The 14,510-nt window shown below is 39.0% G+C and overlaps 1 protein-coding gene across 7 annotated transcripts in view; it reads left to right on the top strand.

The window, feature by feature from the left end:
- The window catches only part of LOC136027985 (uncharacterized), a 100,925-nt gene that overhangs the window by 27,249 nt on the left and 59,166 nt on the right, over window positions 1-14,510 (top strand). For all 7 annotated transcript variants that reach the window (XM_065705492.1, XM_065705490.1, XM_065705489.1 and 4 more), the window contains one exon: window positions 6,848-7,089. In XM_065705492.1, coding sequence (XP_065561564.1) covers window positions 6,848-7,089 — 242 coding nt within the window. The remainder of the gene's footprint in view (window positions 1-6,847; window positions 7,090-14,510) is intronic.

Genomic DNA, 14,510 nt, shown 5'->3' with positions numbered 1-14,510 from the left:
GGTGGGTGAACCTAGCCTCTTCAGAACAGATTTTTTGCAATTAAGCTCAAATTTTTTGTATATTTTGGCTTTTTTTCGGGAGAGGTAGAGGCAAGGCCGTACCTAGTGGGCTAGGGGATTTGAGCCTGCCCCCCTCCCGAAACATTTGTCTGACTCGTAAGAAGTAACAAAATGGATATAAACGAATTTTCGATATAAAAAATCCTGGGTATGGCCCTGGATAGAGGTGCAACTAATTTACAAAAGCTTGATGTCCGATTCCGGTGACTTTAATTACTTATTATTATTTAATTACAATTAGGTCTTGGTATCAATTTAGAACCTTTTTTCTCTTTTGTATTGCGAATGAAATATGTTATTGTTTGACTTGTTTTTGTTAGAGTATTAAATAATTGAAAAAAACAAGTTTTTTCTTAACTGAAAGTAAGGAGCGACATTAAAACTTTAAACGAACAGAAATTACTCTGTATATGAAAGGGGCTGTTCCCTCCTCAACGCCCCGCTCTTTGCACTAAAGTTTGACTCTTTCTCTCAACTCTACTTTTTAAAACAGTAAAATATCAGTACCTTGGAGAATCAGTGGAAGAAACTGTTGGACACTAAATAGTCATTTGCGTGTGGAGGAGCAATCCCTAAAGACTCCTTAGTTCTGGAAGGCTGTCCTACATTATCTTGATGCTGTTGGGGCATCTCCTTTTCGTGAGTTAGCCAGGAGGGCATTGATCCTGTCGAGTTTGCCAATTAGCATTGCGATAGTGGAACGGATCAAAATTCTGGGATAACCATTTTATTCAGCATAGTAATTAAAAAAAAAAAAAAAAAAAAAAAAACAGTAAACCGGGACCAACAGATAGACAGACCAAAGAAATTGCGATCGCTATATGTCACTTGGCAAATTTCAAGTGCCATAAAAACAGTTCCTAATATGGAGAATAACTGTAGCTAACATAGTGCATGCATCCCAGCAATACTGTACCCCTAACTCCCCCTCCTAATGTGCCAATCTATAGCCCAAATGATATATTTCAAATACATTCTGTCACCCATCATTTGTTTTTCTGGTTCTTGTTTTGCCACAGTTGATTAAATTTACTGGTACACAGGTCGAATTCCATCTTTATATTCGCACATTAAGGGGGGAGGGCCTAAGGTTAATGTATAGCAGGGCTACAAGCGAGATTTGAGTAATAATTATTTTTGTATATTATCAAGCATGAATTGTTTTCTTAACAAGTTCCTTCTCTAGGTATATACCATTACAACTAGGCTAATCTTCACGCTACAAAGTACAAATTGTTTTTTTAACATGATTTCTTCGCAACAGCCCCAATTCTAGACTTAACCTAGCCTAGGCCACAAAAAGGTCGGGCCAGGAGAGATTCATCAAATATATCAAAAAGGATAGCTCTTCATAAAATTAAAGTTTTGTCTTAATCTGAGCAGCAATAAATTTCCTTGTAGCAATTGGAATAAGAAACTTCATAATATATTCCCTTAAATTACCACTGTTCTGCTTGCATCCTAACCTAAGACCTAAAACGCAGAGCCGTCTCAGCCATGCGGAAATAAATTCCCTAGACGGAAAGCGATGCAGAATAGATAACGTTCCATGCGTATCGTTTTGATGTATAGCCACGGCTGAGCCACAGTGATATTGGAATATTCGCGTTAAAGGAGGGCTCTTATCGTCTTGATGTATAGCCACGGCTGAGCCACAGTGATCTTGGAATATTCGCGTTAAAGGAGGGCTCTTATCGTCTTGATGTATAGCCACGGCTGAGCCACAGTGATATTGGAATATTCGCGTTAAAGGAGGGCTCTTATCTTGATGTATAGCCACGGCTGAGCCACAGTGATCTTGGAATATTCGCGTTAAAGGATAGCTCTTATCGTCTTGGTGCATAGGCACGGCTGAGCCACAGTGATCTTGGAATATTCTCGTTAAAGGAGGGCTCATATCGTTTTGATGTATAGCCACGGCTGAGCCACAGTGATATTGGAATATTCGCTTTAAAGGAGGGCTCTTATTGTCTTGATGTATAGCCACGGCTGGGCCACAGTGATATTGGAATATTCGCGTTAAAGCAGCGCTCTTATCGTCTTGATGTATAGCCATGGCTGAGCCACAGTGATATTGGAATATTCGTGTTAAAGGAGGGCTCTTATCTTGATGTATAGCCACGGCTGAGCCACAGTGATCTTGGAATATTCGCGTTAAAGGATGGCTCTTACCGTCTTGATGTATAGCCACGGCTGAGCCACAGTGATATTGGAATATTCGCGTTAAAGGAGGGCTCTTATCGTCTTGATGTATAGCCACGGCTGAGCCACAGTGATATTGGAATATTCGCGTTAAAGGAGGGCTCTTATCTTGATGTATAGCCACGGCTGAGCCACAGTGATCTTGGAATATTCGCGTTAAAGGATGGCTCTTATCGTCTTGATTTGTAGCCACGGCTGAGCCACAGTGATATTGGAATATTCGCGTTAAAGGAGGGCTCTTATCGTCTTGATGTATAGCCACGGCTGAGCCACAGTGATATTGGAATATTCGCGTTAAAGGAGGGCTCTTATCGTCTTGATGTATAGCCACGGCTGAGCCACAGTGATATTAGAATATTCGCGTTAAAGTAGGGCTCTTATCATCTTGATGTAAGCCACGGCTGAGCCACAGTGATCTTGGAATATTCGCGTTAAAGGAGGACTCTTATCGTCTTGCTGTATAGCCACGGCTGAGTCACAGTGATCTTGGAATATTTGCGCTAAAGGAAAGCTCTTATCGTCTTGATGTATAGCCACGGCTGAGCCACAGTGATCTTGGAATATTCGCGTTAAAGGAGGGCTCTTATCAGTCTTGATGTATAGCCACGGCTGAGCCACAGTGATCTTGGAATATTCGCGTTAAAAGAGGGCTCTTATCGTTTAGATGTATAGCCACGGCTGAGCCACAGTGATCTTGGAATATTCGCGTTAAAGGAGGGCTCTTATCGTCTTGATGTATAGCCACGGCTGAGCCACAGTGATCTTGAATATTCGCGTTAAAGGAGGGCTCTTATCGTCTTGATGTATAGCCACGGCTGAGCCACAGTGATCTTGGAATATTCGCGTTAAAGGAGGGCTCTTATCGTCTTGATGTATAGCCACGGCTGAGCCACAGTGATCTTGGAATATTCGCGTTAAAGGAGGGCTCTTATCGTCTTGATGTATAGCCACGGCTGAGCCACAGTGATCTTGGAATATTCGCGTTAAAGGAGGGCTCTTATCGTCTTGATGTATAGCCACGACTGAGCCACAGTGATCTTGGAATATGCGCGTTAAAGGGGGGCTCTTATCGTTTTGATGTATAGCCACGGCTGAGCCACAGTGATATTGGGAATATTCGCGTTAAAGGAGGGCTCTTATCAGTCTTGATGTATAGCCACGGCTGAGCCACAGTGATCTTGGAATATTCGCGTTAAAGGAGGGCTCTTATCGTTTAGATGTATAGCCACGGCTGAGCCACAGTGATCTTGGAATATTCGCGTTAAAGGAGGGCTCTTATCGTCTTGATGTATAGCCACGGCTGAGCCACAGTGATCTTGAATATTCGCGTTAAAGGAGGGCTCTTATCGTCTTGATGTATAGCCACGGCTGAGCCACAGTGATCTTGGAATATTCGCGTTAAAGGAGGGCTCTTATCGTCTTGATGTATAGCCACGGCTGAGCCACAGTGATCTTGGAATATTCGCGTTAAAGGAGGGCTCTTATCGTCTTGATGTATAGCCACGGCTGAGCCACAGTGATATTGGAATATTCGCGTTAAAGGAGGGCTCTTATCGTCTTGATGTATAGCCACGGCTGAGCCACAGTGATCTTGGAATATGCGCGTTAAAGGGGGGCTCTTATCGTTTTGATGTATAGCCACGGCTGAGCCACAGTGATATTGGGAATATTCGCGTTAAAGGAGGGCTCTTATCGTCTTGATGTATAGCCACGGCTGGGCCACAGTGATCTTGGAATATTCGTACGGTTCCAAATAAGCATCGGCACTGTTTCTGTTTTTGAGAAAAACAGAAACAGAAAAAAACAGTTAGAAAAAAAACAGAACAGAAACAGAAACAGGTCAAACAAAAACAGGTAGCCTGTTTCTGTAATCTATTCTGTTTTTCGAAAAAACAGAAAACAGCTGTTTTTATAAAAAAAAAAACAGCTGTTTTAACAGCTGTTTTTCCTGTTTTTTCCTTACTTCTTCCATTTCTAATAGGAAAGAAAACATCTTCTTGTTAAATCCTTGTAGTCACATACAAAAGATGAGCAACTTCGTGTAATTCAACACACTAGCGTATTTTTAGGGGGGGGGGGCGAAATTTGTCATAAAATGTGTCCAATCGGGTGATACCAACGCTATATTCCTTTCAAGCTTAAATTTCATTTATAATTGACAATTTACCCTAGTTGCTCTTAGACCGTTGCTTTAGCGGTAAACCATTGCTCAAAGCATATACCAACACTATATTCACCGCTTAAAGCACGGATGCTTTCAAGCCGAGGCTACTTAGACCGCTGCTTGCTATTATATACCAGACAGACACAGAGTCATCCCATCTAGCTTATGTCCACCGCTTAAGTTAGAGGCTATTTAAACCGTCGCTATAGCGGTAACCCATTGCTCTAAGCAAATACCAACGCTCTATAACGCTCTATGGTTAGACCATTGCTCAAGTGGTAATAACCCTCCGCTACACACATACCAAGGTGTCTAGGTTCACCGCTTAAAGTACGGATGCCTTCAAGCCGTGGCTTGTTGGACCGCTGTTCTAGCGGTAACCCATTGCTCTAAGTAAATACCAACGCTATATTCCTCTTTTATATGGGATTTCATTGAGCCCATGTTTGCCGCTTAAAGCACGAATCCTTAAAGCCGTCAATGGTTAGACTGTTGCTCAAGCGGTAATAGCCATCCGCTACACGTATACCAACAGTAGAGACATTGTCATATGGGGTTCCCATCTAGCCCATGTCCACTGTATAGCGTTCAAGCTTCTCTCTCTTTCTCTATCTCTCTCTTTCGCTCAGATTTACCCCGCCGTGAATTAGCATGAGAGGTTGACTCTAGTTGAGCATTGTGGAGTGACATACATGAGAGGAAAATTTTCAAGTAGTCAACCCGTAGTCAACGGGTTGACTCTATTTCGGCATTGTCAAGGGACATGCATGCACGGAGAGGTGTAGCATAAATGGGAGACAGTCACAACGGCAATCAAAGGGGTAAAATTAACCTTGACTGGGTTGCCCACTTAATTGGACAATCTGTCTTAGCTTTTTTCTAAAATTAGCCATGACTTTGACTTTTCCCACAACTATTCCCTTTTTGTTTAAATTCAAAAATCAACGGTATCATGGTATCATGCCCGCTAGATGTGGGTTTCGGTACGGTAGGTACGGGTAGGTATCATGCGTTTCGGTATCATGCCCGCTAGATAGCGCGGCATTTGAAAAAAAAAACAGAAAAAAAACAGAAAACAGATAAAAAAAAAACAGAAACGGAAAAAAACAGATGAAAAAAAAACAGAACAGAAACAGAAACAGGTAAAACAAAAACAGGTAGCCTGTTTCTGTTTTCTGTTCTGTTTTTTGTAAAAACAGAAACAGAAACAGGCAGAAACAGGCAAGAAAAAACAGAAACAGAAAACAGAAACAGTGCCGATGCATAGTTCCAAACTTTCAGTCAAAATAAGCCCTTTTTTAAAAGAAAGTCCAAGTTCCCTCCCTGCTCCAAAATTTAGCCCGCCCCTGACGGCTAAAACAAGTCCACGGGGTGGAAAACAAACCCAACTGGCCACACTACCAGAACCTTGTTTTTACACTAGTAATACTACTACCACTGAAAAGTCATTGCAGTATTAAGCTGTTTGAGGTAGACACTGCTGCACCCGATCCTCCTCCGCCGCATTTGGGTTAGAAATGTTTGAAGGTTTCTTTAGTAACGGCCCGTTGAATGTTAGGCTATTTTGGAAAACCCACTGTTGTGGTGCAACTCGACCAATCCACGAAGTGAGTATCAAGGCTGTGGAGTAGGTTATAAGTTATAACCGACTCTGACTCTAGACATTTTCAGTATACCGACTCCAACCCGTATTCCACATCCCTGATCTAAAGCTTTATTTAACTAGATTTCATAAGTTATAACCGACTCTGATCCCAGACATTTTTAATATACTGACTCCAACTCCATTGATAAAAAAAATACTAGAACTCCGCCTCCACGACTCTTGATTCCAAAGCCCTGTTTTAAAGCTCCAGTTAACCAGATTTGGTAAGTTTTAACCGACCCCGACCCCAATCATTTTCAATATACCGACTCCGAGTTTATTCAGTAAAAATTTACTAAAACTCTCTGATTCTACAGCCCTGATGAGGACTGTGGAGTCACAGCCCTCTACTCTTACATCTAAAGATCATATGTGACATTTTTATTTTTCTGAAATAATTACCAAATCATTTTCTGAGCTGCATTCAAAAGGAGGATCCCAGAAGGGCACTGTATAGTCACACGTTGATCCTCCTTATGTACATTATCACTGTTTCTCTCGTTGAGAACGGCCTAGCAAACGGTTTCTGACAAAACGGTTTGGCAACCATGGAACAGCGACGGTATTTTACCTTTGCTTAGCAATATTCGAGCTGAATGCACAAAACTGGAAAAGAAGCCGCTAAGATGGAGAATCGAAAGGTTTTTCCTAGGGAGGCCTCTATTTCTAAAAGGTACTAGAGTTCTAAGCTGCTACCCCCCTACTTTCCGCGGGTATCACTATCCCTTCCCTACAATAAAACTCAACTAAGAGTTTGTACCTGAATCTTTTTTCAGTGGACGAATCATCATCGATGTCCCCAGCGCGACTGCAGATAAACTTAGATGAGGATCATCAGTCAGCTGATTCTAGTGAGAAACCTGACCAATCAGAACCAAGCAGCTGTGAAATGGGTCCGATATTGGAGCCAGAAGTAGTTCTTGCTGAGAAGATAAATGGCAATACCGTTGAACCTGACAGCAAAGAAGATGAAATTGAAGTTCTACAAGAAAAACCAGCAGAACCTGGGAGGGTAAAGGTATGCACTCAGAATAGTTCGTACTGGTAAGGGTGATTTTATGGCGGGATAAGCGTGATTTATCCACGTTTATGGAGGCTTACTACCTTGGCAAAATAAATAAAGCCAATTTTTTTTCCAAATTTCTTGATTACTTACTCTCAATCAGGGCGTAATATGCTATGGAGCAGCGGATGGGGTTCACAACGGCCCCTTCTAGACTTTGGTTTGCCCCTCTCCCCTGCTGAAATTCAGCTTCTTCCAAAATCTTATCAAAACTAAGATAAACCTACATAATTAAGCATCAACAGAAACAGATCAGTTTTTTAGTACATATTTACCTTTATAGTACTATAAATCATTATATTACCTTAATATAGTACTATAAAGTACCTTTATAGTACTTTTGAAGTACTAAATAGTACCCTTATGGTACAAATGACTTATTTTTTAGCTTTTACTGACATTTTCACTTGATTTGGGAAAATTGTTTCCGCCTTTGCCCCCTCCCCAGGATTTTGACGAGATTACGCCTGATGGAGTAGTGAGATTTTTTTTACACTATCCCAAAAACTCATGAACTGTGCAAACTTATGAATTCTTTAGATTATGTAGATAATTCAAAGGGTAAGAATTCTGTAGACAACCCAAAGGGTTGCAAAAATTACGTACACCGGAGGTACCTGCCAAACGCGACGAACGGGTGTCATTCGTGGCGGAACTGCACAAAATTTGGCGCTCCGAGAAGTACTCCAGGTGATGGAAAGTAGGCGACCTCTCGAGATAACCTGAAATTTTATGGATCGGTGTCAGCCATACCACGTAACTTTTTCCAATGAGGATAAGATTTCTCATGAAACCTAAAGTTATGTAGATTAAAATTCCTTCCGCCCTCCAATTCTAAAGATTGAAATTTCTTGTGTGAATCCGATGTCCATCAGGGTATTTCTTTCAGGGCTGTATGTTGTGCACATCATTCATCTAAATGTTATCGACGTAAGCCTAACAGTGTTCTTGATAGAATGGGGGGAAGGAGGGCTGAGTGCGGCTGTGCAGTGTAGCTGTGTTAACCAATGGCACTTGTTGCTGCCATGACAATAGTAATAGTAGTCATTGTCGAATAAAGTTAAAAAATAAGTATTTCAAAAGTATCGACAGTTCAGAGGTCAAGGCCGTATTTAGGATTTTTGTTCGGGATGGGGTTATTAAAAACTACAAAACACAAATTTTTTTTAATGTATGTTACTTTTTTGCATCGTTTTTTTAGGGAGGGGGTTCAAGCCCAGTAATCCCCCTCCCTGGGTGCTATCATGAATAAGGTTTATTGCACTGGGAATGAAAGAGCCATTTTTTCCATATTCTTATTCCTTGAGTTACTCACCCTTTATAAATGCTGAAAATTGTTGGTGATTTTTAACATTGTAGTAGGAATTCTAGAATCTTTTTGTTCTACGCATGAAGTGATTATGGATCTCAGAGCTTGTGATAGCATTTTGGAAATAAATATCATTGGTGATTCATTGGAATAAATACCGTTGGTGATTTTTAACACTATAGGAATTCTAGAATCTTTTTGTTCTACGCATGAAGTGATTCTGGATCTCAGAGCTTGTGATTGCATTTTGGAAATAAATATCATTGGTGATATCATTGGAATAAATACCGTTGGTGATTTTTAACACTGTAGGAATTCTAGAATCTTTTTTGTTTTACGCATGAAGTGATTCTGGATCTCAGAGTTTGTTATTGCATTTCGGAAATAAATATCATTGGTGATTCGTTGGTGATATCATTGGAATAAATACCGTTGGTGATTTTTAACACTGTAGGAATTCTAGAATCTTTTTGTTCTACGCATGAAGTGATTCTGGATCTCAGAGCTTGTGATAGCATTTTGGAAATAAATATCACGTGTATCTTCACAATCAGACTGAGGCCCAGGGCTTAGACGCTCCAAATATTTGTTATTGTTTTTTAATGCTTTATTGTACCTTATAGAAAGTTGTTCATTTGACGTTGATTCCAAATATGTAAATTTTATTACGTCTAGGCAGACTATTTGGAAGTTTTTTCTCAACCCCCCTTCCCTTTGAACACCAAAAGGGTGCAAAAAGGGGTATGTACAAAAACAGTTGTGTAATAATAATATCAGTGTTTTCATAAAAATGACTATTTTTATTAAGGTGGATCTCCGAGGTTTGAAGCCAATGCTATTTTCCTATAGCGGTGAAATGCGTATTAACAGCAGACACGAGCAGATTCTTTGATGAAAAAATTATTGTGGCTTCATTGAAAGCTTTAACATGAATAGGCCGAACAAATTCGCATTTTTATTCTTTAGAGCTTCATAAAAAATTAATTAGTGGGGACACCTCTAATTTTTAAAAGTAGTAATAAAATTACTTTTAGAAGATGTAGAGAATTGTAAAGTAGCCTCTCGATTTGCCACAAGATTTCAAAATTTTTGGCCGGGAATTTTTTTTTTTATTATCATCAGTTTCCTTTAAAATTTGCTATTTAAGATATCCTTCCTTTACTATTTAAAAGAGTTGTACTAATTATACAGCCTTGATTTTTGTGTCATTTTGTAGATCTTATACTGATTAATAATCCCAAAGATTCTTAAGTTTGTAGTTATAAGAGATGATTTTTAGCAATAATTCTTAGTATTCAAGATTTTCTCCTTTCTCATTGGCTTAAGCACTCCTTAAGGGGTTTGCCAGAATATCATTAAGAATGTTGACATCTCCTTATTATTACGACCAGATTTAAAAGGAAGTTGAAAACATGTAAAATTGGCAACAACACCTTGAGGCAATATCATTTTTAACACCTCATACGAATGGGAATTTGTTAGGTTACACAGCTGTTACAAAGCAGATAAAATTATTGGCCTTTAAAAGTAAAGAAACACCGATTGTAGGCCTATAAAATGTATGAACATTATTTTTAAAAAGAACATCATTCTTAAAAACATATCATTTTAAACATTATTGGCCTTTAAAAGTAAAGAAACACCGATTGTAGACCTATAAAATGTATGAACATTATTTTTAAAAAGAACATTATTCTTAAAAACAAATCATTTTAAACATTATTGGCCTTTAAAAGTAAAGAAACACCGATTGTAGACCTATAAAATGTATGAACATTATTTTTAAAAAGAACATTATTCTTAAAAACAAATCATTTTAAACATTATTGGCCTTTAAAAGTAAAGAAACACCGATTGTAGACCTATAAAATGTATGAACGTTATTTTTAAAAAGAACTTTATTCTTAAAAAGAACATTATTCTTAAAAACACATCATTTTAAACATTATTGGCCTTGAAAAGTAAAGAAACACCGATTGTACGCCTATAAAGTGTATGTACTTTATTTTTAAAAAGAACAATATTCTTAAAGACACATTATTTTAAACATTATTGGCCTTTAAAAGTAAAGAAACACTGATTGTAGGCCTTTAAAATGTATGAACATTATTTTTAAAAAGAAAGTTATTCTTAAAAAGAACATTATTCTTAAAAACACATTATTTTAAACATTATCGGCCTTTAAAGGTAAAGAAATAGCGATTTTAGGCCTATAAAATGTATGAATATTATTTTAAAAAAAGAATATTATTCTTTAAAACACATTATTTTAAACATTATTGGCTCTTAAAAGTAAAGAAACGCCTATAAAATATACGAACATTATTTTTTTTTATCTAAAGTTGTAGGATATTCGTCCATTTTAGTTCCACGGGATCTCATTTTATTCCCAATAGTGCCGTATCTTAGAATATTTTGGTTTTTCCCCAACATCTCATATAGTTGACGATTTATAGGCTCGTTCATAAATGACTGATTACCCCGGTTTGGAACCGCGGTAATCATATACTTTGCTTTACGGAGTTAAAGTCATATGTTCCTGAAGGTACATAATAAACATTGGGCAATCTTGCCCTGGGGTCATAAATACAGGTAAGGGAGGAAGGAAACCTCTTAGGGGTATTTAATAAATTTTTGGATCTACTTATATTTATATACTATTCGTCAAAAACAAGACCTAAGAGCTCATATGGCACTTGTGACGAGCTCAAGAGGAGCCAAGAGCCAAGAGCTCATGTGATATGAGCTCTAGTAAAATTCTAAGAATCAATAGCTTGCTTTAAGAGAAAAATCAAAGGCTTAATGCCGGTCGGGATTTAAAACAAGAGCTCTGAGACACGAGGTCCTTCTAAATATCAAAATTCATTAAGATCCGATCGCCCATTTGTAAGTTAAAAATACCTCAATTTTTCTAATTTTTCCTCTCCCTTCAGCCCCCAAGATGGTCAAATCGGGGAAAACAACTGTAAAGAGTCAATTAGTGCAGCTCCCTGACATGCCTACCAATTTTCATCGTCCTAGCACGTCCGGAAGCGCCAAAATCACCAAAGCACTGAACCACACCACCCAAGTCCCCCAAGGAAAGCGGATCCAGTCCGGTTACGTCAATTACGTATCTACGGCGTTTATAAGCGTTTTCCAAGTTTTCTGGTTTCCCCCTCCAACTCCCCCCCCCCCAATGTCAATAGATCTGGTCGGTATTTAAAAGAAGAGCTTTGAGACATGAGTTTTTTTTAATTATCAGATTTTATTAAGATCCGGTCACCCATTCTTAAGTTAAAAACACTTCAATTTTTCTAATTTTTCCAAATTAACAACTTCCAGCTCCCCCAAAGAGAACGGATCCATACCAATAATGTCAATCTCGTATCTAAAGCTTGTGCTTATTCTTCCCATCAAGTTTCATTCCGATCTCTCCACTCTAAGCGTTTTCCAAGATTTCCGGTTTCCAAGGTTTCTGTTTTTCCCTCCAACCCTCTATATCCTTGGATCCAATTCGAATTGAAAATGGATTATCTGAGACATAAGATTCTTCTATATATTAAGTTTCATTAAGATCCTATCACCCATTTGTAAGATACCTCGATTTTCACGTTTTCCAAGAATTCCGGTTTCCCCCTCCAGCTCCCTTCAATGTCATCGGATCTGGTCGGGATTTAAAATGAGAGTTTTAAAGCACAAGATCCTTCTAGATATCAAATTTCATTAAGATCTGAACACCCGTTCGGAAGTTACAAATACCCCATTTTTTATAATTTTACCGAATTACTCCCCCCCCCCCACTCCACCAAAGAGAGCAGATCCGAGCCGGTTATGTCAGTCACCTATCTTGGACGTGTGCTTATTCGTTCCACCAAGTTTCATCCTGATCTCTCCACTTTAAGCGTTTTCCAATATTTCCCCCCCCCCCCTAATGACACTGGATCTGGTAGGGATTTAAAATGGGAGATCTGGGTTTCGAGGTCCTTCTAAATATGAAATTTCATTAAGGTACGATCGCTCTTTCATAAGTTAAAACACCTAATTTTGTGTATTTTTTTTAGAATTAACCCTCCCCCTCTCCCCAACTCCCCTAAAGAGAGCAGATCCGTTCCGGCTATGTCAATCCCGTTTCTAGGACTTGTGCTTATTTTTACCATCAAGTTTCATCACGACCCCTATACTCTAAGCGTTTTCTGAGACATGCTATCCTTGGAAATATCAAATTTCAATAAGGTCCAATCTCTCCTTCGTAAGTTGAAAATACCTTATTTTTTTTATTTTTCAGAATTAACCCTCCTCCTCCCAACTCTCCCGAAGAGAGCAGATCCGTTCCAGTTGCGTCAATCTCATATCTAGGACTTACGATGGTTTTTACCACCAAGTTTCATTCCGATCCCCCCACTCTATGCGTTTCCCATAATTTTTGGTTCCCCCTTCCAGTTTCCCCCCAATATCACCGGATCCGTTCGGAATTTAAAATAAGAGCTATGAGACACGATATCCTTCCAAATATCAAATTTCATTGATATCTGATGACTCTTTCCTAAGTTAAAAATACCTCATTTTTTCTAATTTGTCGGAATTAACCCTTCCCCCCCAACTCCCTCAAAGAGAGTGGATCCGTCCAGTTACGTCAATCACGTATCTACGATATTTGCTTATTCTACCCACCAAGTTTTATCCCGATATCTTCACTCTAATCATTTTCCAAGATTTTTGGTTTCCCCCTCCGCCTCTGGCCACTGTCACCAGATCTTGTCAGGGTTTGTAACAAGAGTGCTGAAGCACAAGATCCTTCTAAATATAAAGTTTCATTAAGATCTTATCACCCGTCCATAAATTACAAATACCTCATTTTTCTAATTTTTCCAAGTTACCCTCCCCCCAACTCTCCCAAAGAGTGCGGATCTGGTCCAGTTACGGCGGTTACGTATCTTGGATGTGTGCTTATTCTTCCCACCAAATTTCATCCTGACCTCTTCACTCTGAGCGTTTTCCAAGATTTCTGGTCCCGCCCCCACAATTCCCCCCAATGAAACTGGATTCAGTCAGATCTAAAATAAAAGATCTGAGTTGCAAGATCCTTCTAAATATGAGATTTCATTAAGATTCGATCACTCCTTCGTAACTTAAAAATACCTCATTTTTTCGAATTAACCGTCCCTCCACTCCCCCCTACAGACGGTCGAGTCGGATAAATGATTATTTCTAATTTAATCTTGTCAGGTACAGATTTTTCTCATTTTTCACAATTAACCCCCCTCCCTACTTCTCCAAAGAGAGCGGACCCATTCCGAATATGTCAATCACGTATCTAGGATTTGTTCTCATTTTTTCCACCAAGTTTCAAACCGGTCTTTTTTTCTGAATTAACCGTCTCCCCACTCCCCACAGATGATCGAATTGGGAAAATGACTATTTCTAATTTAATCTAGTCAGGTTCCTGATACGCCTGCCAAATTTCATCGTCCTAGCTTATCTGGAAGTGACTAAACTAGCAAAACAGGGAAAGACAGACAGACAGACTGACAGAATTTACGATCACTATATGTCACTTTGTAAATACAAAGTGCCACAAAAACTTACTAATACCACAGAAATTTACGAAACTTTTTCTAAGACCTTTTAAGCCCTGGAAGCAAGAGATAAATTAGGGTCTAACTCGGTGTCTTCAAGTATCGCCCTGATTTACGAACAATTAGCTACAACTGAAGCCCAGCTGGAGAAAATAAGAAGTCATCTGCTGGAAAATATAACCAATCAAACAGTTGCGTGGTAACGAACTGTAGTAAGGAGCGACCCGGCTCAATAGTAACCGAAACTCTAAAAAATGGAATTTTGATACCAATAGTTACATCGAAAGAATCGCATTTTAATGCTGATTTTAAATATATAAGTTTCATCAAGACCAGTTATACCCATCGAAAGTTACGAGCCTGAGAAAATTTGCCTCATTTTAGAAAATAGGGGGAAACACCCCCTAAAAGTCATACAATCTTAACACCATCAGATTCAGCGTATCAAAGAACCATAGAGTAGAAGTTTCAAGCTCCTATCTACAAAAATGTGAAATTTCGCATTTTTT

This window comes from Artemia franciscana, chromosome 6, assembly GCF_032884065.1.
Source record: "Artemia franciscana chromosome 6, ASM3288406v1, whole genome shotgun sequence".
Taxonomy (NCBI): domain Eukaryota; kingdom Metazoa; phylum Arthropoda; class Branchiopoda; order Anostraca; family Artemiidae; genus Artemia; species Artemia franciscana.
The sequence above is the reverse complement of the archived record's forward strand: the minus strand, read 5'-3'. Positions and strand labels throughout refer to the sequence as shown.